Raw genomic sequence first — 25,120 nt, 5'->3', positions numbered from 1 at the left:
AGGCAGGCTGAGTTTTCTGACCAGCCATCCATGTACAATCATTTCCTAATGGACTTTTAACTTGAAATTTCTTACAAAGAGAAAACTAAAACATGCACCAACAGTGTGGAAGGCCAAATTCAAGATGAGGATTCCTGGACCTTAAACAAACCCTGGGCCCAAAGTCCTGAGAGCTGTGTGCTGCCAGTCCTTTTTAAAGCCTTATTTATTTATTTATTTATTTATTTATTTATTTATTTACTTGCTTACTTATTTAATAGGCAGAGAGAGAGAGAGAGAGAGAGAGAGAGCGAGCAAACTTCTGTCTACTGGTTCACTTCCAAAATGGCCACCATGGCTGGGGCTGAGCTGGGCTGAAGCCAGCTGTCAGGAACTTGTATACTCTATCTGGACCTGCCAAATAGGTCTAGGGGTCATTTGCAACTGCTTTCCCAGCATTATTGGTAGGGAGCTGGGTGAAAGTGGAGCAGCTAGAACTCCAAGCAATATCCATGTAACAGCTTAATGCACTAAACCACCCAGCTGGCCCTCCAGCCTGTGTGTGATAACCTTGAGAAACAGATGTTCCCTAATGCTGAGCTTGAGCAGTGTAGCCTGAGCAACTGCAAGAAAGGTCAGGTGGCTGAAAATGTATTTAATGTTAAGGTCCCTAATTCAATATTTTTCTAAATTATTTTTAGAGTGAGAAAAAGCATCACTTTGAAGTACTGTTTTTAAAATTAATTAAATATATGTCAGATTTGGAGCCAGTGCTATGGCACCATATGTAGACATTTCCAGAGTCTTGCAGCACTGATAAACATGAGAATGCACCAGAGGTTGACCAAAGTACTAGATCCAGAAGAAGCTCTTGGACCCTGATTTGGTCTTGGCACAGCCATGGCTGTTGCACCCATCTGTGGACCAGTGGATGGCAGATCTCTCTAAACATATAGAAGGATGGTCGCAAACATTGGAGCATAGCATGTTAAAATGATGCATGCATGACTCACATCTTGGACCATCCTGGACCACATCTGGTTCCCATTCAACTTCCTGTTAATGCATGCTCTGGGAAGCAGAGGATAATGGTCCCTTGTACTTACCCACTATTGCCTGAGTAGCTGACCTCGGTGGAGCTCTTCACTCCTGGTCTACATCTGACTGTTACAGGAATTTGAGGATAAAACCTCTCTCTCTCTCTCTAATTACATAAATATACTTAAACTAATTAAAAGTATACATGGATACATCAAAAAGCTCATTGAAATGGTGCAGGTTACATCTAAACTATTCACGCATAATTTCTGTGTAACATACATATTATGGATTGCTATTTTCTTTGCAGAATGAACTTGCCTTAATGTCACTTTTCTGTGACTTTTTTCAGGTTCTCTTGTGTCTAATGATTTTGTTAATCTTCTGACACAGTTTTATATTATTATTTTCTACATATCTTGGATAATTAATCCTTTAAAAATACTTGACTTTGATTGGATTATCTGAGGAGAGAGAGAGAGAGAGAGAGATGGAGAGTGAAAGGAATGTAGGCAGGGAGGGAGAGAGAGAGAGAGAGAGAGAGAGAGCGCCAGTGGAGAGCAAAAGAGTGAGCCGGTGAGTTCTTCCCTTTGTCCGCAAGGGACGTAACTGGATAAGCCAAAAAAGGGAAACAGGAACTCAGTTCAGGTATCCCTGTAGGTGGCAGGGATCCATTCACTCAAGTGTCTGCTTTGGGAAGAGGCTGGAAGCAGCAGCAAGAGGCAGGTACCACACTCAGATATCTTGATTTGAAATGTAGGCATCTTTGCTGTAGGGCCAAATGCTGTTCTTTGTACACTTCGTTTCCAATTGCCTCCTTAAACAATGATTCTGTTTATAAACTATAGAAATAAGGAGCTGCAGTCATAATTTAGATTTTCTTCTAGTATTAACAATGGAGTTATATTAAAATACATTGATAGTTTCCAAATATTTAATTTTTTAAATTCACACTTTATTGTTGGTAAGATTACATAAACTTGTATTACCATGGATGAAATTAGGAACATCAATATCGCTTTTAACTCCATTAATTAGATGGAAGATTCATAAGAGTTTCTAATGATTAGCTTTTGGTTCCATGCATTCCCAACCTTGCTTCTCTCTCACAGTCTGCGCTTTTCTAGACCTGGGTAGCCAGGAGAAATTGCTAATGAGGTATGGCCTATGTCCCCAGACTGTTTTGTTAGAAAGCTGAACGTTTGCACTGGAAAGCACCGATACATCCGTGGAAGCCACACCTAAATTACAATTGCTGGCCCATTACTTATCCAGACATGGCAGTTACTGCACATGTCCTGGCTCTCTCTCACGCAGCTAGCCTCTGCTCAAAGTTTAATTTCCCTAACTCAGTCTTGAAAATATATATGACTTCTGCCAGTTGACCGAACTTGAGAGGCATGATAATAGGAGGAACTGGGAATGGGACATTGCTATTTACTAGCTAGACTCTGGCAGGTCTGAATCTTCTTTTAACTATCTGAAATGAATTTTCCTTTGCCATGCATAGCTTCTTTACTGTGCATGGAGCAGCAGGTGAGTATGCTCTGGCTGAGCTGAGTCCACCTTCTTGGACACTGACATATGTCCTTCCACCACTTGTCAGTTTTGCCTGCTCAACCCTGGTCCTCCAGCTTTAGATCTAGTGTCCTTGATGAAGTTAGAAATGTTTACAAAGCCCACTTTCCAGCTCCCACAACCAACCCTATTAGGTGAAATCTCATATCAGAGCCACATACAACTAATGGGCTTCTTGCCTTCTGTAAAGGAGAGAGGGGATTCTCTCTTTATTTTCTGGGGTCTTCATAATTGAGTCTGTGAAATAGACAATAGACAGACAAAAAAGACATCATAGTTTATTACATGCCTAGGAAAAATGCATGGAAGGAAAGAGTCCTTGGAAGCTGAAAAATATTTTGAGCCAAATATGACTATTAGAAAACAGGGAAGAAGGATGTGAGCCACTCAGCAGTTCATGAGCTTGGGAGGAATGAATGGGCCCTGAGTGCAGGAGACAGCCCAGGACAGTGTCCATCTTGGAGTAGAGTTACCTCCTGGGGATGCAAGACTCCTTTGTGAAAGCGACCCCTGAAAGGGGATTTAGGGTCACTGTACTGTTTCTGAAAGATGTGATCTCTTGGAAATAAAGGAAGCTTAGAGAAGGACTCTGCCATCATCTAGTGAACCCTACCTGTCTTCAGCTTAATTGGCAAACCAAGACTCCATATATTGGGATGACTGTTCCCTGAAATCCTCCCAGCCATGCAGATACACAGTTCACATCATAAACCTTAGTAGTGCATTGATGGTACATATATTGGGGTTTTGCTGAAACACACTTTAGGGTTTTGTAAGGTGACCAGCTCCACTAGCTTAAAAATCATTATTAGAGGCCCGGTGCGATAGTGTAGTATTTAAGGTCCTTGCCTTGCATGTGCCAGGATCCCATATGGGTGCCGGTTCTAATCCTGGCAGCCCCGCTTCCCATCCAGCTCCATGCTTGTGGCCTGGGAGGATGGCCCAAGACTTTGGGACCCTGCACCTGTGTGGGAGACCTGGAAGAGGCTCTCGGCTTCGGATTGGCTCAGCTCCAGCTGTTGCAGCTGCTTGGGGAGTGAACCATTGATGGAAGATCTTCCTCTCTGTCTCTTCTCCTCTCTGTATATCTGCCTTTCCAATAAAAATAAATAAATCTTAAAAAAATCACTATTGGAAGGAGAGACAGAAAGAAAGATCTTCCATCCTCTGTTTCACTGCCCAAATGGCCGCAACAGCTGAAGCTGAGTTGATGTGAGATCAGGAGCCAGGAACCTTGTCCAGGTTTCTGGCGTGGTGCAGGGTCCTAAGGCACTGGGCCATCCTCAGCTGCTTTTCAGAACATTAACAGGGAGCTAAATGCAAAATGGGATAGCTGAGACAAGAACCAGAGCTCATAGGAGATGTAGGCCTTTGGAGATGGAGGGTTAAGCAGTTGAGTCAATACACTGATCCAATCTGAGTTTTAAAGTTTTAAAGCAATACTCTTTTGTGTCAAATATCACACTGACTTCGCAAGTTAAAAGATATATTTTTTTCCATTGCAAAGTGTCTTTCTCACAGCTGAGAAAAGTACAAGTCCAATTCATGTAGAAAGACAAATTCTATATAGCATGCAAGTGGAAAAGTATTCATGTTTTTACCACCTTGGCTTTTACACAAAGGGTTATGAACTGATTAATAATGGTGAAAAAATAGGCAGAGGAATGCTGTATAATCATTTCCAAGAATGCCTTCAAGGAATTTTCAATAGGAGTATTGTTATTACTCTGCTGAATTGAGACCCATTGTGGAAGCGTATGACCGCTAAATGCTACTGTATGGAATTTTGTTTTCAGCATTTGCACAAGAAAGGTAGCCGTTGACAGCCATGTCTTACCAGTTGGAGAGACTTTGGGTCACATGCTTCTATTCTCTGAGATGATCTGCTGGAGTCTATGGGGATGCACGTTAGCAGGCTCCGCCCACAAAGTTCTCCTGTTCATTAAACTAATGCTTAAAGAACAGGAGTATTATGAAAAGTGGGGTAACTGTAGAAAATCATCCCAACACATCAGAGGCTTGGCAACTGCAAGTGCCTTTATGCTGATATATCACTGAGTCAATTGTGGAAATGGCAAAAAGTCACAGTCAATCTCAGTATAACCCCAGTTTCCCTTCAGGGCCTCAGGAATCTGTCCTGGCCGTCAGTAGACGGGAAGTAGATGGGAAGGCAATGAGAATCACACAAGGGTAACTTCTCAGGCACACAATGGGAGTTGGGAACAAGTCCCTCTCCAATTCTGCTAGAGATGTTCTTAGTCATCTACATGCATTATGTACCTTTACCTGAGATTACGGTCTGTTGTCCTTCTGCCAAGAAGGCTGTAGGAAGGCTTCTTTGCTGGTCACACTCCTTCATAGCTTTTCAACATCGGCTCAAACACCACCTGCCTCTCACAGACCCCTAGTCTTATCATCAAAGATAAACTATGTCCTCTATAAGATTTTATCATAAACCAGGCCATATAACAGTATGATGCTTACATGTCCATTTGTTCCTTATTCTGTAGGAAATTAGACCTTTTGGTTGTTCTTCAACTCATCTAAAAACAATGACAATATTATTATCGGTAATTGTGAAATACATGTGATGGGCAGAATGTGCCATGAGTGGTGTGGGAAGAAGTATCTTCAGCATCCAGGGAGATGCCTACACAACCAGACCAGTTACTGGATATGAACTCAGATGCTGCTGGACCCTGAGTGCCAAGTATCTATTTTTCTATGCTTCAGCATAAACATTGGCTGTACTTAGCTTGAAAAATGCTATTAAATCCTTGACTTTGGTGTACACTTCCAGGTATATGTAGTTTATAAGAAACATAAGCAGAATTTCTACTCACAACTTCTTAGTTTAAAACCATTTCCATTGTATAGCATGCACTTTAAAAGATCTCTTCCTCATGACATTATCATTTGGTTGTCAAGTCACGGTTTATGACTTGGAGAGAAGGCTTTGTCACGGCTAGCACAGTGGGCACCTGCTCCTGTGTGGCTCACCAGACCAAGACTTTCAAACGGAAGGGGAACTGGAGCCTGGGGTCTAGAATGAGCCCTAGAAGAGAGAGTGTTGTGGGATTCACCTCTATTCAATGCCTGAGGAAGAGAAGTTGGGGATTCTCACACGGATCCCCACTTACCTGGTGTGCATTTCAATGCTTAAGTAAAGGAGCACTCTGTGAGCTGTATCATTGCATCAGGAGAGATAAGTTTCAAGTTGAAAGAGTCAAGTAGTGGGGTTGCATCAATCTGATCTACTCATGACATCCAGGCCTTGCGTTTTATTAGGAATCGTTCCCATATGAGATGGCAAGAACACCATGACTCATCAGTCACTGAGTAAGCTCAAAGAAATAGAAACTGATTTGTGATCTCTGAGCTAGGAGCAGGTGTTGGCCTACCTGCATGGAACATGGTTGTAAAACCTCTAGGCTTTAGGTTTGGTTGTTTTGTTGTTCTTAACTCTGTTTTTTTGTGTGCATGACATGGGAGCAAACTGATATTCTTACATGAGAGATAGATAAGTTGATATGATTGAGTCAGGGCATGCAGGCCAATGCAAAGACAGACACCCTGACCATGGAGAATGCTCAGAGTCATGTGGCATTGGAGCATGTTCCAGAAGCTCTGTATCTCATGTCAGTGCTGGTTATAGTCTCGACAGTTTTGTTTCCAATCTATCTTCACTACTGATGCTCTGGAACCAAGTGCTTAGTTCCTCCAGACTCTATTTGAAGGAACAGCATGAAATTAAGGAATTCTTGCCCTTGTCTGACTCAGCCCTGAGTGCTGAAAGCTTTCTGTGGATGAAGGGTTCTCTCTTCCTCTCTGTATTTCTCTCTCCCTCTCTCTCTTTCCTCTTTCACTCCTATTACTTCATCTTTCATACAAATAAATCTTAGAAAAATAAGTACATAGGATAATATATGAAGATATTGGCACCGTGCTGAGTCATAACTGGTTAAAACAAAATTTGAAAAAGAATTAAGTATCATAATTCTTAAAGTTAACTGTAGGGCACACTGCATGGTTGTTGATATTTCCAGGCAACTCTCAGATCCTCAGATTGCCCTGAGTCAGATGCATGTATTTCCTCTGTGGTGGGGAACATGTAGAGTGGTTAGTGAGGCCTGGGATTGGACACCAGGCTGAGCATGGGAGCCCTGTTCTCAGGTTCCTACTTTGGGTAAACATGAGTTCAATACAGCTGCATGAATTTAGTGATGCTGGATGCAGTGTGCCAAAAGCTGCTCCTGGTAGGAAGTAGGCACTCTGCTAGCCAATGGCAGCTCTACTGCCACATGGTAACCATAGCCCCTATGGATAACGCAATCAGCTTTGGTGCTATTGTCTGCTTCTTTCCACCCACATGGGCCAGACATGCAGTCTCCCTTCATTTATAAATTTCCCTGTGGTGCTGTGATTCCAAAATACACTAAATGTCTGGATAATTTGAAATAAAATCTTGGGTTACAAGTGTTGAAACATTTAAGGCTTGAATATTACCATACTATTGAATTTTGTGTGAGCAATTTCTCCCAGTGGAGTGCTTCTTTCTCCCTAGAACACACTTTGAAACATCGAGTCTTATGTGAGTTATAGAAGAGTTTTCTTCCAATAACAGTGTGCATAAAAATATCCTGTGTCACGTTGAGGCTTCTTTTTAGTAAGATTTACAGAGGGCAAGCCTAGCCAAGAAATCCTGTTTAAGAGTGCCTCGTTAAACATCACTGTGCCTATATCTTATACTCAACACTTTATTTCGGCTTCCTTCTCCTGTGCACCACAGAGTGAAACAAGTGATGGTGCTAGTGCTCAGAACCCTGCCGCCCTCCTGCAGGCCCAAGGTTGACTTTCCAACTCCCAGCCGCATCTTGCCTGCTGTGAGCCTTTGGAGAGTAAGCCAGCATCTAAGGACTCTCTCTCATTCTTCCCCTCCCTGCCCTCCATTTCCTCTCTTCCTCTCCTTATGCTTTTTCTTCTTCCACTCCCTCTCAATCACTTGTGAAATAGTAAGAATAAAAAAAGCAAATTTATCAGCATGTGAGGTGTTTGCACGGTAGTACAGACTCCAGTAAAAGTCCACTCAAAGTAGACGATAAGAAGATTGGCTTCTACATCCTCCTCAAAGGAGACCACAACGTTTTAAGATATGACAGGACAGTTGAAAGCTTTTTTCATCTCCAGAGGTCTGAACCTGGGGGCAGGTAAACTTGTGGGGAGAAACTAATGGTGTAAGATTTGCTTGTGATTCCTCTAGTCCCTTTTCAGAGTTGAGAAGACTTAGCTCTGATGATCCCTTCTGTTGTCACAGTAGACTCCTTGAATACAGAACTACCTTCTTCCAAAATTGTGTCTTGAAAAACGTTGAGTAGAAAATATTGAGATTATTAGCCATGAAAAGGGTTATTCAATCAGTGAATTGTAAAACATCCTTGCCTTTCACAGTTGTAAGAGGATTATTTTCTCCCAAAGAAGTTAAGGGTCATCAGAAACAAAAATAGAGACAGCATTCTGGAAAGAGTTTAAGTCATTATTTTGATTGGGAATATGCCAATACATAGTAGGACCTGTGTTTTCAGCAAATGAGAAAAAAAGCTGTAAATGTATCAATTTATTTACCGTAGTTTAATAATTATGACTTTACAAAGTGCTTTTTTTCTTAGTCCAGTGCCTCTCAAATTTTAATTTGCATCAGTCTCTTATGACTCCTTATGAAGGACTATACTATTGTAGCAATATGGGGAAACTCTGTCGGGGGGGTGTGGCAGTTTGGGGGGAATCTCAGTCTATATGAAATTGTACCGCAAAATTCAAAAATTCAAAATAATAATATAACAAAAATGTTAATTTACAAAAAAAAGGAATGAAAGCATAAAGGCTTAAAGCATAAATGCTTCTCGAGCTTTCTCTGCAAAGCATCTGAGCCAGCCGGTCAGGAGAGGTCCATGGCCACATGTGTACCTGACTACTGGTGTATCTCAGTGGAAGAACACTGCTGTATGGGTCGTGTGTCACTGAGGCTCATACCAGTCCTTGCTTCAACATGACCATACCCCCACAGGCTGCATGAAGTTCAGGTGTGGATTATAGGGAAATACATGTATTCTATAAATTAAGGACAATTATCCCAAGTTTCTATAAATTACTGATCCTAGAGGCTTTGGTACAATGGGAATATTGGACAGAAGGTTTTCCGTTGGTAGTTAGCAAATGTTGATGTACATTTTGTCTTCAATTGAATACGTATACAAAGAGAATTACCATTCAGTTGTTCACTCCTCAGATGGCTGCAGCAGCCAGAGTTCAGCCAGGGTGAAACACATTGCTGGGAACCCCATAAGGATGCTGGGAACTTTATCAGTGGCCGTCACCACCACTTCCCTGCCTCTGCTTGAGTGTGAATCTGCAATCTAGAGCCAGACAGGACTTGAACTCATGTCCTCTACTGACAGCCATCCTGACAGCTCAGCTCACTTGCCTTCCCTCATCATCATCTGACATTGGGTTTTCAGGTAACTCTCAGTGAGTTTCTGAGGAAAAAAAAAAAGCAGAGGGAAATCCTGTCTATCGTTCCAATAGCTTCACCAACGGACACCGCTTGCCCAACAAGCATGCAATATTTAAAAACAACAATGACAACAATATCAAGTTGGTGCGCCATTTAGTGCTTATTTAGACTGTACCATTTTAGCAATATGCTCAATGGTGTGTGTATTTAGTTCCGTTCAGTTGAATCACACATATAGATTTGCGTGGTCAACACCATAATGAAAACACAGAATGGTTTCATCACACTATCCCTGTATAGCCACATCAACCCTCTCTCCCATCTGTCGCTTGCATCTTAATTTGGGTTCTTTTCTGCCATCCTCCCTCTGACTGTTGAAAATGTCTATGTGTATTTTTAGCCAGCTAGCTGTAAATAGGGACATCAAAAGGTGTCTTTTCTATTTTAATCTCCTGGCATTTTTGGACTGATTTCAGCAATCCCAGTAGCTCTCTCCCTTTTCTTCACTAAAAATGTTTCAAGGCAAAGTGCCCCAAATGGACTGTGTGAAGGTTTTGATAAACTTAATTATAAAATGGCTGCTAGGTGCAAAATGCCTCAGAAGCATTTAATAGCTTGTGAGTAATCACAAGCAATTGATTTGACATTAGTTATATCTTTAGATTCTGTTTGTAGACAGGTAGCTAAATACACGTTGATATTGCGAATACTATGTTGCTGGGAATATACAGAACAAGCAAAGTAAGTGCAAGTTGATCATTGCTAAAGCCTTAAACATATGTGCTGGTTAGCTTCTTGTCTGCGTCTATACTTTCACAATAGGAGCTGAATATTGGAACAGAAGGACTGTAGCTCTGACCTTGGTGCTTGAAGAGGTGAGCTCTAACTCCAACTGTTTTGCTATTGGAATGCTATCATTATCTTCAATGGGAACGAACATCACAAGGACAAATCAAATTATACCTCAGGCTATAAATTAGCTGCTGAACTACATTCAGACTATTTTTTCTCAGATATGAAAATAAATGATCTGCCTCATGCAGCCATATTATGCACCTCTTCACATTCATATAAAATGTATTCTAAGGACACTTTGTGTGTCCATCACTGTCCTGTTCACGGAAGAACATGCATCTCATATCCCTAATGTTAGCTTGTCACATTTAACATCAGGGTGGGTGACTACTTGCTGTTTCAATATAAACATTGCAGCTGACTAAATTTCTTCTGCTTTTCATGAATGCTCCCATATTCTTCCCAACCAAAAACATGATGGTCTCCCCACGGATGCCTTCCAGTGCCAGCAGAGAACTTGTGTAAGACAAGCAATTCATGGAACAGGCAATTTGTAATGTCATTTTGGCTTGAGTTCTACTAAATACTCAGAAACAAAGATAGAGTCACAGACCTCCAATTTGGCTAATTCAATGTTTATGAATAATTAGGACTAATAACATAATATTTATTAAATATTTCCTTGTTCAATTTAGGGAAAAATCAATGCACTGTAGGAATTTGTGGTCTACCAGAGAGACCATGTAACTGACACTAAAGCTAGGGGAGGGGTTCCTGAAGGAAGCATCGGTGGCATTCAGTTTCATAGAAGCTAATATCACACAGGCCTGTCACCATGCTTCAGCTTGGTCTGAGCTGGGAGGAACCTGTCCTGTAGCTACAATGAGCCTCTGGTCTGCTTCTACACTGGGCTTAAATGTGGTGACCTTTGTGATGTCACATAGCATCTAGTCTGCTTCTAAAATCTAGCTCAACCACAATAACCATAGTGGTATCTCTCCTCCTACCTTTGCACAAAGCATCATACGTTTATAATCATACGAAGTGTTTGCATTATAGCAAAGATTGATAGAAATTGGTGGATTTTATATTTGATAATTGAGGCCTGATATTTTTCTTCCCAAATTAGTCCATCAGATAAACTTATTTGTCATTTTTAGTTGATATAAATTGTTGACAGCCTTTTTATTTTTCAGATAAAACATGATGTTCCCACTTCACTCTGAACTTTTCTTGCTCTGAACAAGGTTTCAATAAATCCTCATTCTTTTTAAGTAGAAAATTGTACTAAGAACATTATCTGGGCTATTTTTTATTTTGATATTTTCCATGACCCAAGTATGAAAACCACATTAGAAAAAGGAAATACATAACAAAGCATTTGTGTTGACTTTACTAATTCAAATCAGGGTTATATATTTCTACATATTTTGAATTCATGTCTTTTTATTATTAAAAATGGATTTGTATTCACATCAACATAATTATTTTCATTTTTCCCTCTGTGTGATAGTTTCCTGATTAAAAAGCAATATCATTTTTAAGAGTGATATTATTTTAAAATAAATTTATTTGATGCTTTAAAAGATTTCTGCCATTCTTGTTTTTTAAGGGTAAAACATATTCTACCACAGTTTACTTGTCGAAGTATTTTAACATGAAAGCTCTTTAAAAACTGAATTCATAATAATACTAAAAACATAGACATTGTAGTATAATTATTTGATAAGTTAAAGGGAAATCATCAAATTTGTGTTGCTCTCTACACAACCTTAAAGGTCAGGAAAATCAAATAAGTAATGAGAACTATTTCATTTTTATTGAATATTCCCAGGTAAGAATGGCAGAATTATATTCACCACTTAGCAGGGTTTTTTTTGGGGGGGGGCATAATATTCTCACTTTATTGGCTCATTTACAGTATCCATACATACAAATGCTTATTATCAGGCTTTTTCCTCAGTGATGTGCAGCCAGTGAGCAAAAGCTGAAGAACACATATATTGTGAATCATAGTTAAATATAATGAGTGATCTCAGTAGCTAAGCAAAATTTCTTTTACGCTCACATCACATTACACCAAGACCTGCTCCATGAAGTCGTCAGTGCACAGTTCATTCCCATTCTAGAACTCCACTTCCTTTTAGATTCTGGGCATCACTTAGTTGTTTTTGGTTGCCTTGGTGATTGGCTTTGGTTAATGGAGCTTCACACAAGACTTCACATGTGCTTGCCCTCAGGCTGCTCTGGGATCCTTCACTGTGTAACCTGGCTGCCCAGACTGTGTTCAGGACCGTGAGGGGACGGGCTGAAGCACTCAGCTTGCACCTGCCAGCCCTGTTGTCCCAGAAGCTAACAGTAGATCCATGGACAGCACTAGTAAGCCATGTCAGCCTGGCCAGGAACAGTCCGGTGGGAAGCAGCCTGACATGCTGAACCCCAGGAGAATGGAGTAGTTAGTACTTAAAGTCTAATTTGGAGTGTGTGTGTGAAATAATGGCTTTACGGAACACAGAGTATGAATGAGCCATGACTAGCTGAATACCCATAATTGTTGACATTGTCTTCACAAGTCTGTTTTCTTACTATCTGTGTTTGTGGGATGCATTTGAAAGTTTTCGTAACATAAATTTAAGAAGAAAACATTGAATTTCATTATCACATGAAAAGATTCCTATTTAGATTTTACTTTCAATGTGTATGAGTTTTCAAATTCATTTAAAAGTATTTAAGTGCATGATTTTGAAATTAAAAACATAAAAATTAAATGAAAAAATCAAGTCATATAGACAAGCTATTTAATAGCTTAATAGTCAATATTAAAGAATGGACTAAGAATTATGTGAATATTTTCATGCTAAAGATAGATGTGCACTATAGATTTTTGATAACAAACCTTGAAATTCATCAGAAAAATTAGAAAAAATGTCAAGCAATGGAACTCTCATAGAAATAAAAAGCCACATGGCATAAAAAGCTGTAATAACAATAATAATTTTCATTAATGATTCACATTACTATATATCTCACATAGATTATTTTGAACCCTTAGCACAATCCAGTGAGGTAGACCCTGTCTAGACCTAGAAGATAGAAGAAAACCAGTGGTCTGAGAGTTTATAGTTACCTACTATTAATGTATCACTGCAAAATTTTTAACTGAGAACAATCGTGTGATTTCTTTACATGGGAGCAGCTTAGAGAATTGTTTTTAATGATTCCTTTCCTATTCCTGTGCAAGTCAGAGTTACAAAGAGAAAGCGAGACAGAGCAAGATGTCTACGATCCACTGGTTCACCCCCGATAAGCTGCAATCATCAGAACTGAGCTTATTTAAGGCCAGATGCCAGGATCCAGGAGTCCTTCCAGGTTTTCCATGTGTGCTTAGGGGCCCAAGAACTTGAGCCATCCTCTGTTGCATTCTGAGGCCATAAACAGGAAACTGGATCAGAATTGGATCAGTCAGTACTCAATCCAGTGCCTGTATGGGATGCTGGTTCTGTAGACTGAGGTTTAGCGTACTGTGCCACAGCAGCAGCCCCAGTGAATCATGCTTACTCAGGATGTCTGCAGGGACTGTAGTTATTACAAGGTTTGTCTATGGGCATCTGGTTCAAGTCTGTGTGTGTCATGATGAAGAAGCACCCAGAGCGCTCTCATAAGGTGGCAGTTGGCTTTGACCACAGCATGCGACCCAATGGTATTCAACAAGGAAGCTACTGTGCTTTTTTGATTCAGTTTTAGGAATGAAATAATCTCTTTCATATTCTTTTCCTTGGAGGCAAGTCTGTAAGTCCAATCTACTGAAGAGAATTAAGATATGAGAACAAGGAAGCTGCTAAATGTTCATCATCTTAGACAGTGCTGACGACGGGAAAAGTGGTTAGTCCAAACTCCTGCAGGCAGTCTTCCCTGAACACTAAACAACCTAGCTTGATTGTAGGATTGATGTTTTTCCATAGTAGTCCAGCACATACATACTGTCAGGGTGAGGTTTATTAGAGCAAGCCCTTCTGCATAGTTAGCATCTGAGCAGCACAGAGCAGGTGGTGAGGGGTCTCCCGCAGGAAGCTGGCTTTACACATGTAACATACAATCAAGTATGTCATCAGGTTTGTACAAAATTAAATATGCTTGATAATTCACTCAGCAGGCTGAGTTACTCCCAGATATCCTCAGATTTTGAAAGTGTGTGTGGATTCAAGAGAGAATCCCATAATACAAGCAACCTTGCATCACTCTATGAAGTCCAATGCTCTCAGGCTATAGAACTGCACAGCAATGAATAATTTGAGGTGTCCTTGATCATGACCAGTGCACCTTCATATCCTAGGGATGGAGCATTAGTCCCAGGGGCAGGAGTTGGCTAAGGTGAGAAGACTGCAGTGTATGTTGAGAGCTGTTGGGAGCTACTCAGGTGTTTTAGTCCTGCAAGGATGATTTGATTGAATGTGTACCTGTTGTTCTAAGTTACAGCATTCTCTCTGAGTCCTCAGATGACATTCCTTGTTCTCAGGTGTTAGGAAGCAGATGCCTCCTTTCTATCCCTCTGAATTCATTCATACTGGTTTATCCAAATTTGTATCTTATTATAATTACAGACAGCTTAGCGCGCAGGATCTCAGACACACAAAGACATCAGTGGCTCTCAGTCAGGTCATATGTTTCTGGGGGTCAAATTGATTGCCTCACCTGTGCTTCTGCCTTCCTCATGCAACCACACTATTGACATGTATTAGGGACTTGGCATGCTTGCTAAGTCAAAACTGGCTGCAATGGATTATGCACCTGTTATATGTTAGCTACTATATTATGTTCCGGTTGTGTAGAATGTTTTTTTTTTAAAGATTTATTCATTTTATTACAGCCGGATATACAGAGAGGAGGAGAGACAGAGAGGAAGATCTTCCATCCGATGATTCACTCCCCAAGTGAGCCACAACGGGCCGATGCCTGCCGATCTGATGCTGGGAACCTGGAACCTCTTCCAGGTCTCCCACGCGGGTGCAATGTCCCAATGCATTGGGCCGTCCTCGACTGCTTTCCCAGGCCACAAGCAGGGAGCTGGATGGGAAGTGGAGCTGCCGGGATTAGAACCGGCGCCCATATGGGATCCCGGCGCGTTCAAGGCGAGGACTTTAGCCACTAGGCCATGCCGCCGGGCCCTGTGTAGAATGTTTTTTTGCCATGTTGGTGAGAGTATATAATTGTGAGCTTTTAATTATGTATTATATGAAAGGCAGGTTGACATTTTTAAAAGTTCACTTACCAAGTATCTGCAGAACTTCTATATGAGTGTCACACTATGGATGTTGAACCACATTGTTACATAATAGGCAGCCTTTATACTTACAGATTCTTTACTCCACTAGAGAGACAGAATTTTTCTTTGATAACTCTAGATCATTATCCCATGTAATATACGAAAAAATACATATAACTATGCCAAGAGAAGAGCCATAGAAGGAATAACAGGAGACTTGAGTGTGATATCACCTGTGAGCTGAGTGTAGAAGAATGAATGAAAAGCAATGGTAAATGTGTCTCAGTTATACCTTGGGATAATGGTTTGTGAAGGCTTGGGGAGAAAGTCAGTCCTACAGAAGGGAAAGAAATACATGTGGTTAATAAGGAGAAATAAAAGTTAGTAACTGCTGCAAGGTGCACGCAGAGCCAAGTCAGTCTCATCTCCCCACTTTTGTGTCCTTTCAGCCATCTATGAGCAGTCCTGCGAGGTGTACAGGCATCAAGGGAACACAGCCGGCTTCTTCTACATTGACTCAGATGGCAGCGGGCCCCTGGCACCTCTCCGAGTGTACTGCAATATCACTGGTAAGGGTGCGAATTCTCTCTCACACTTACCCTCACCTGTTGATGGCATGAAGCAAAAGGGCCTCTTGTGGAAGAGGACACCTGTGTGGCTGTAGCATCCGAAGACAAGTTTCCTTAGGAACTAGCAGCTAGGATTGCTCATGAACAAGGAGAAGCAGCATGTCCTTGTTCCTAACAGTGTTTCCGTGAACCATTATTCACTGTCAAAATTCAGTTGTCAAAAATTTTCTGTGAGGCTTGCCATGGATCACTCTCTTTTAAACTCCACCAAAAAAAAAAAAAAAAAAAAAATCAAAGAAACCAAACATCAAATAACGAAAAAAAGTATAGACGAATGCTCCAAATGTACCCCTTCCTCTGTATCACTGAAATGCATTATGAAATTAAATAAATGCATTAAATAAGGTTACAATTTTAAGCTGTCAAAGGAACGCAAGAGCAAAACCACAGAAGAGCCTGTTAATTCACAGGTAAATCCTGTTGGATTATTTACATGGAACCATCTGCCGCCCTTGTGAAGGCTTCTCTAAGGGTGTTCCTTCATTCCACCACGTATGTAAAAGAGCTGGAACTGAATGAGGGTGGGTGAAGGTGGCTCACTGAGGTGAGCATGTAGCATGCAGAGCCTCTCACCTGTGTCCTGCAGTAGTCGTCTTGATGGGCACAACTGCACGTTTCTTTGCAGTGCGGCATTTTTGGTCATATGCAGTTGCAAGATATGTATGTTTTTATATCTGATTCCTCTGAGACATGCATAGAATTAAAAACAAAGCTCTTTTAGCATGAATGACAAATCCCTCTTGCATGTATGTAGTAACAACATTTACGTTGTTATGTTAGGAGATTATTCAACCTAATCTACTTATTATTTTTGAAATAACTTGTTTATCATTTACATTATAGTCAGACTTGATGTCTCTACTAAACAAGAATAATAAATAAAATGTGAAACAACCATAATCCAGCAAGATCTGTAAACAGTAATCAAATGAAATGAAAGATGTTCAACCTTTAGACTGGGCATACAATCATTAACACTACAGTAGTGCATAATTTCTGTCAATTTATTTGGCAGAGCTCTAAAGCAGTGTTTTCACAAACACTGTATTTGTAGTAAAAACTAATACACATGGCATCTTTCAACATCTTTTCTCTCTCTCTCCTCCCTCGTATAAGGAAGACCATAGGGACTTTGTTTATTCACTCCACATGATGTCCTCCAGTTAAATGTTCAGCATTCTTAACGTGATGACTGTCTCATGAGGAAAAGGGTGATGACGTTGTGCAAGGACGGGGACAGAGGCAATGAAGAGAGAGGGGAATGAACGCACTGGCACTGTGGCGCAGCAGGTGAAGCTGTGGGACCGAGCAGCCCGTATCCGAGTTCCCGTGGTGGTACCGGCTGCTTCACTTTTCATCTGGCTCCCTGCTAGTACGCCAGGGAACAATGCTGGAGGTAGCCCAGGTACTTGGGAAGTCCAGACACAGTTCTGAGTGCCTGGGTTTGGCCTCACTAGACCTCACTTTGGCCTCTGTTTTTCTCTGCATTTTTGTTTCTCTCTGACACCGTGCCTTTCAAATAAACAAATGAATTTTTTAAAAAAAGGAGACATGGAGAAAGAATATTGCTGTGTCCTACACTTCAGTTTCTGGAAACTCAAAGCTGCTGACTTCTGCACCTTTCAGGAACAGCCTTGGTAAATCCCATAGAGTGGTGAAAGTGCAGGCAAGCGAGGAGCCTGGAGTTCCTTTCTGCCCCTTCTTAAGGCCAGTTGAGGGCCAGTGACCCAGTTCACAGTTCTAAAATTAGCTTTTGGGAAAGGTGAATTCACATCATGCTCATTTGGATTCATTTAGAGCTTTACATGGATGCTTCTTGTAAGTATTTGCAAGACACTCATAGTTACATGTCACGACTCTGAATACCACAGACCCCTTAGCGCAGCGCCCCCTGGAGAACACTAGCTCAGCTCTCTATCAAAGTGATGGCATCGCACCTGTCCTGAGAGCCATAGTATCACTTGCATGCCTCCCCCATCCTGAGACGGTCACATCTCTACAGATCCACAAGAAGTAGTCTCTGCTTGTGAAGGCAAGATCCTGAACAATGGCCCCAGTAGAAGCTCCTGTGTGAGGGGAAAGCAAGCCAATTTATTAGAGCAATTAAGCTTATTGACCAGGCAGACCACTGTGAACTTGCTCATGCACATGAGATCCGCTCTCTCTTTCCCACTCTCTCTCATACGCACAGACTCTGTTTATTCTGTTGGTTCAAGTTTTCTAAAGAATCTGAACACTTGTGGGTATACTTGGGCTAGGATGTCCACACCCCACTCTCCTATTCTGGGTTTTGACAAAAGGCTATCACAATTTCTGACATCATCGTTTGTGTTTCCCAACACAGCAGCAAGCTCCTTCTTCAAGAATTAAGGACAGGGTATGCCGAATCCTTGAGTCTACTTTTATGCGCTCATTGAGTGAAACCAATGCAAATTTTGATGTGAGAAAGAACTACCAACTTGAAGTCCAATTTTTTTACATTTCTGATTTTTAAAAATGTTTGTTTTTCCTGAAAACATATAAGAGAATTCAAGGGAACTTCGAGAGCATACACAGTAATAGAACGGAAAGATGCATTTATTTTACTGCCACATTTATTTCATGCTACATAGATTCTACATATTTTTAAAGATTTCCACTTTGCATGCAACATATTATGCTGTAAGTACTTGTGCCCTTGTTACCCAATTGAAAGTGAGGATGAGATACCTCGCTCGTGGCTTCAGTCTGGCCCAACCCTGGCTGTTAATAAGTGTTTCTTGAGTCAGTGAACCAGTGACTAGAATTTCCTTCCACCCGCTGCCCCCAACCATTTTGACTTTCAGATAAACAGATCTATCTTTAAAATACACTTTTGTGTTTAAGCTCATCTATAATTCCATTTTCCATGAACTTTTAAAAAGTGTCTTTCATAGTCATTTGAGCCATAACAATTTTCTTCTATTGTCAGCAATAAGATTCTCCCCCTTTCTACAGGTGCCATGTGATTTCAGAGGCTCTGAGGGCCTGCAGGGTGCATGTCTCAGGGGAAGCTTTCAAAACACACAGAGCAGAATTAGATGGATGAAGCTCCCTAAGAAGATCGTTAGAACCTGATATTTAAACTGATTCTCTATAGTTCACATTTCTAATGCTAACAGGGCACCTTTTCAACATGTTAACCTGTATTTCCCAGGTGCACACTAACTGTTCTTTTGTAATGGTTCAATTGCATGTTGATGTGAAGATGTTTTTATCTAGCGATACTAACAAAATACATTTATTTTCTAACTGGGGGTATGCAATGCTCATTTCATGTGTGAACCTGTGTGGCAAGCACCTGGTATTGCAAAGAATTTGCAAGCAGCGTGGAGCCAAATATCTTCAGCAGAATGTTTTATTCTCAAACAGCTCATAATTCCTATGCACATCACCTTACAAGTTTCCATACCTATAATGGTGATGTCTCTCATTCACTTGGCAGCAGCCTCTGTTTTTATTAAAACCCATCAAAGCATGCATAATAGAGTGGGTTAAGAAGCTATGATTGAGGCCTGCCCAATATTCCTGCACATAACTGCAAGGTGATTGCAGGCAATGTATTATCACCACAGCTATTGACAGAAAGGAAGGAAATGTGTCCATGCAGGTCTCGTGGCTAGAGCAATGATAGTGTCTTGCTTCTTGACTGCAGATATGTCTACTAGTTCAGGAGAATGAGAGTCATTGAGAAAATAGGATAGGGCTGCTCAGTTGGCCATCTGTTTGTCCAGAGGCAGCTAATTTTTGGCAGTTGTATTGTATATCAAAGCAATACAATACTGTGTCCTGTATTTTTGATAAGGTTTCAGGTTACTGTCTTTCATGCAAAAGCACTCTCCTATCCAGGACCCTTCTTTTCCACGCACACAACTTCCCTGCCAAAGACTTTCAGAAGAATGAAGTGTGCACATTTGTTGCCTATCATAAGTTGAATAACTGTCAACAGTAGATGTAAGATGCTCAAAATGTGTCATTGGCTGCAATATAATCATTGTGATTATCTACAAGATGCCTGGCCAGTCCAACACACTCCACTATGAAGGCAGTAGAATAATTTCCATTTTACAGATTCATTAAGCAGGCTGGGAACTTGTATAAACAGGGTAACAGTGATAGTTGCCTAAGTCTAAGGCTTTGATTTATGTGCAGTGCTTCTTATCACAGAGGGGTGAGGTAAAGGGCTTAGGGACCGCTGACTGTCCTATAACCCTTTGCATCAGTTAGCATTAGTGGCCACTGCAGTCAGGCATTAACAAACCACTCAGAGTATAGGCATGGTGCTGATGCCATCCCTGTTATTCACAGACTTTATAATCTTATGTCTTTGCAGTAAAAATTGCTATGATTCGTAACTCAAACCACAGCTAGAGTGATCTTTAAAAAAATGTAGATCTGGCCATGCTTCCCCATCCCATCCACCTCCACTTGCATCAATGCAAGTACTTCACCCTTGACTTCCTCTTTTCATAAAGCGTGGTGGGGAAGATTTATGAGTCCATATGCATCAATTAAAATTTTTAGGACAGCATTTGGTCATATTGCAGTCTCTGAAATACTATAATATTATCTGCTACAATGATTTTAGTAGAGCCATAGACAGGACTCTCAATCTTTGTCCTTGGCATCTGTCTCTGCCAATGGAGAGTGAGGATGGTGGCTTTACCTGGCTGCATCTACTGAACACAATGAGTGATCACATGAAGAGTATTGGAGAGTGTCTGCCACACAGCTGACAGAAAGGGATGTGAGGTCCCTTCCAGATGATTTGTGCCTTTACCCTGGACACCTGTCTCCTGTTACCAGGGAGAGGGGCTCAGTAGCTGGGCCTCCTTCCTGGTGGAGATGCATTCCTGGGTCACACATACACTGTGATCATGAATCTGAGCACTTGAATCTGTTGCAATAGTACTTGTGTTGCTGCTTACACTTCATAGTGAAAGCTTGCTTTCTGTAAATAATGCCTTTTCCATTAGGCTGAGGAAGAATGGCAATTGAATGGTTCAGAGGAAGACAGCTTTGTCTAGGTGCCTGTCTCCCTGTTCAATGCATTATGCTGTTGACCAAAGAGTGACAACCATAAGGGGTTTCCTGAAGGTTTGTTTCTTAGGAAAAAGCTTTGGTCTCAGAGCTGCTTGTCCTGAAGGCTTGAGCTTTAAGAAGTCTCCCCAGGTAAGCAGCAGACACAATCTCCTGCTAAACTGGACTATTAAATGTAACTTATGAGTCAAAAAGTTGTAGCATTATCTTGAAATTAAAGTATTGTCACCTTTGAATTGCCAAGAATTTTAACAGGCCTTTAGAGAAATTCCTTTTATACATTCATTTAACAGTCAGTTGGCTCCAGCCCACATCACATGGGTGAGAACAGGGGGCTCAGGTGATGGAAATGAGATTTCCATTCAAACAGCTTCTTTTATTAATTCATTCACTGACTCCCTGAAATCCTTATTCATCTCTCTTTATTGCTTCTCTCATTTTTCCCAGTTTCAGTTCCTTGCACATTCTTCATTAACTCATTCATTAATTCAAGCAGTAATTCAGAAAATAAGCCTTTGAGATAAACTTCAAAGTACTGGGCTGAGTATAGCATTGAGGTTACCAATAGAATGAATTCATTTTTGTCCTCAAGAAACAAGAATTACAGGAGGACTCAGATTACTGAACCCATGGTGTAGGAAAAGGAGCTGACACATGGTATGAGGACAGTATAAAAGGGTGAGGTTGGTGCAAGTGTACGAGGAGACTGAGAGGAGGTTGGAGAAACTTCCCTTCAAGCTGCATTTTGTCATCAGCACCGTTCAATGAGCAACTACTAGTATAAGACAATGGGGATGGTATTCTACATTTACACCAGCGTGCAGCTTTCCCTGGGGCCCTGGGGAGAAGTTGCACTATTTCTATTTTGCAAAGCAAAGCACCAAACTCTTGACCAATGAGTCTCCCAAGGGACAGACTTTCATTTCAAGCCAGTGCTGGAGGCTCATCTCCTGAAGAATGGCGTAGGATGAAGGAGGTAGTTTTAGCAGGAGAAAGCCAATGTGAAGCTCTCCACTAAGGATTTTTAAACCAGCAATGCAAATTTTGAACATCTGCCTGGGTAGATGCAGGAGAATTGGAGATTCACTCACAAGCAGACCAAAACATAGATCTAAAAGCAACCAAGTAAAATCGGACAAAGAGAGCTAAATGGTCATGATGGTTATTTACCCTGTGAGAAGTGGGGTTAGTGTATACAGCTTGGGTCCAGTAGAAATAAAGCTTGTGTGCCTATCACAACACTTACAATTCAGTGACCTTGGTTCAATCATGGCTTCTCTAAAGCCAGGTTTCCTCATCTGTAATGTCTGAACGGCAGCAATGGTAATGGTGACATTGAGAGTGACAGCCTAGCTTTGAGAATAAGCATATCTGGTTTGGTGTCTATATTTTGCTCCATGTCATCAAAGAAACTGTATACAATTTATATAACATAATTGAGAGGGGGAATACTAACATCAGTTTTTTCATTCATGATACTCTCACTATGATTGAATGTTATGCTTCATAGGGACACATAGCAAATTGTCTGATACTAATATGAGTTGAAAATATATGTTGGGCAAGCATGATGGTCAATAGGTTAACAAACAAGGAGGTAGAAGCTCCCTGGAGTTCTGGTGGGAGCAGGGGTGGTAAGAGGTAGGTTCTGTTTCACCTGAGAATTACAGAATTCTTTATCCTCAGTTTCCCACAGCCTCTCCTGGCACTCATCATCTTAGGCTTCCAGGATGCATAGTTAACTCATCTTCCCGTCTGTATTCTAACAAGTCTCTTGGTTCTGGCATTTCCAAAATGTATGTCCTCTATGTAAAGGCTCTATCATGATCCAAATTTCAATGAAGACGTTCCAATATTTCAGACAAAAGCATATATGTACAGTAACAACAGCAAGAGAAAAGAGGAGCAGGCTGTACATGGTCATCAGCAAACTAGCCTACGCAGGCTATTCTGGAACATTCAATATCTGACCTGCTGTAGAACCTGCACAGTTGTCACCACAGGGACATGCTAAGCCTGGGTTTTCTGGGTAATTATGTCCCTATATCTAACAGTGCGGAGGAGGATGTCTACATTAGGTTCTTTTCATGTCTGAAAGCCTATGAAGTGTAACGATGCAATTATGTGGGCCAGATACTCAGATGACAAAGGCTGTTCCAGTTTTCCTTTCTCCTGTTCTGCTCTATTTGTGAGGATGTTCAGAATTAAATTGCATGTCCAATTGTCATAAATGCTTTAACCTAGGTTATTGTTAGAGAGTGGCTGATACATCCCAGATAATGCTGTGTGGCTATCCCACCATTAGTAGCCTTGTCACAGTATTACTTGGGTTGCTAACCTGCTTCTGTTACTGCTGTTGGATTTTTAACCAAGCTTTGGAAAAAAATGAAATGACTTATCCAAGCTTATTGTTGGGTGAAATAGGTTACAAAAATGAACTCTCAAGTAAAATTCATATCCCTCTCCTTTCTTCTTGCCTTCTAAAGGTAATTCATGTCCTTCTGCCAGATTGAAAGGGCGTCATGTTAGCGCAGTTCTCTCACTGTAAATATTGACACATTTATTTTGCTGACCAAAAATTATCATTTGGAGAACAAATAATTTTAACAGCTTCTGTTAAGTACATTGCAAATATTATGTGCATTGCACAATTTCAATCTTGGCTGTGATACATTTTTGTAGGTATTTAATGCAATACCTGTGGTTGTGACAGAAAATCATCTGTTTATGAGTCTCCTGTGGAAAAACATGCCAGTCGTATGAAGGCACTGGCTGCCCCTAGTTAAAGTCTCTTCTTGGTCCCCTACTGATCATCATCTTGCATGAGCTGCCTCATCCTCCTCATGCCAATTTTTCGTTGTTGTGGCTGTGTTGGCTCCCTTCCTTTCCGTACCTCTATACCCAACGACTCAACCAATCTAGAACTGAAACTATTTAAGAAAAAAACAGAAGCAAACAAATAAAAACCTGTGGCTGTGCTGAACACATTAGTCCTGTTTTTAATTATTCTAGCAAACAATAGGGTACAACATTGTTATGCCTAGCAGATTCGATTGTATCAGACATCATAAGCAATATAAAAGTGAGTTAAAGTATATAGGAGAATGCGTGTTTGCATGCAAATACGGTATTGTTACATGTAAGGAATGTGAACTTCTGCAGATTGGGGTATGCGTAGTGCTTGTGGATATCTGGGAATGACTGAATGAAGCGATGACATAATAACTTAATTTTAATGTGATTGGATAATTGCTTAGTTGTAAATGAGATAATGGGTATTGACGTTTAGAATCAAGTCATGGAATAATTCTCAGGATTATTATTAACTACCATACTAATAACTCCAGGAGGTACGGGATTTGTGTGTCCTCTTTGTATACGTGGAACACTCAAGAGGTGACTAGCAGTGATCTATCACACTGTTGATGTGTTGTTCCTGTTCCCACCTTCCTTCTAACTTCTCTTGCATGCTGTTGTGTTATCCGGGCAGAGGACAAGATCTGGACGACAGTGCAGCACAACAATGCAGAGCTGACACGTGTGCAGAGCTCCAGCCATGAGAAGTCCTACACCACGACCTTGGACTACGACGGAAGCATGGAACAACTGGAGGCTCTGATTGACAGCTCAGAGCACTGTGAGCAGGAGATGGCTTACCACTGCAGGAGATCTCACCTGACCAACACAGCAGGTAAGGTGTTGCCCATGATGTTCTGTAGTGGCCCTCCACCCTGGCATAGGAAGGCCAGGTGCTTGTAGTGTCTCTCCACCCTGGCATAGCAAGGCCAGGTGCTTGTAGTGGCCCTCCACCCTGGCATAGCAAGGCCAGGTGCTTGTAGTGGCCCTCCACCCTGGCATAACAAGGCCAGGTGCTTGACGGGAAGGGCATGTTGTTTCAGCTTCTCACTCTGCAGTGCAAACACATGAACCAGGAGACTTGAGTATGCTTAGTGCTGGCTCCGATGCCCGGCATGTAGCCTAGCTACTTCTGAAGTCTCTCAAGGTTTCTTCAGCATCCTGAGAAATCAGAAAGATGATAATAAACATCCTGCCCTGTGTTAGGATGGGGAGGTTCTTGAGGGAGCAGGAGAAGTGTGGCCCTGGGGATGGTGCTCCTTCAGAGAATGAGAGGAGAACATGACAAGACACCAGGGGCCTCAGCGTATCAGTCCAAGAATGGTGAATTCTAACTGGGGCAAAGTTTGCATGAGGGCAGAGTAATGGGCAGGAACCATCTTGTGGTTTCACAGTACTCATGTTACCTGAAAT

At 41.2% G+C, this 25,120-nt stretch overlaps 1 protein-coding gene across 1 annotated transcript in view; it reads left to right on the top strand.

Annotated features, from left to right (window-relative positions):
• Positions 1 to 25,120, top strand: part of LOC101519617 (contactin-associated protein-like 5) — a 384,664-nt gene that overhangs the window by 218,953 nt on the left and 140,591 nt on the right. Inside the window, exons 13-14 of the mRNA XM_058664176.1 lie at positions 15,614 to 15,733; positions 24,342 to 24,542. Of these exons, the coding sequence (XP_058520159.1) occupies positions 15,614 to 15,733; positions 24,342 to 24,542 (321 nt within the window). The remainder of the gene's footprint in view (positions 1 to 15,613; positions 15,734 to 24,341; positions 24,543 to 25,120) is intronic.

Source organism: Ochotona princeps, chromosome 5 (genome assembly GCF_030435755.1).
Source record: "Ochotona princeps isolate mOchPri1 chromosome 5, mOchPri1.hap1, whole genome shotgun sequence".
NCBI lineage: Eukaryota > Metazoa > Chordata > Mammalia > Lagomorpha > Ochotonidae > Ochotona > Ochotona princeps.
The sequence above is the reverse complement of the archived record's forward strand: the minus strand, read 5'-3'. Positions and strand labels throughout refer to the sequence as shown.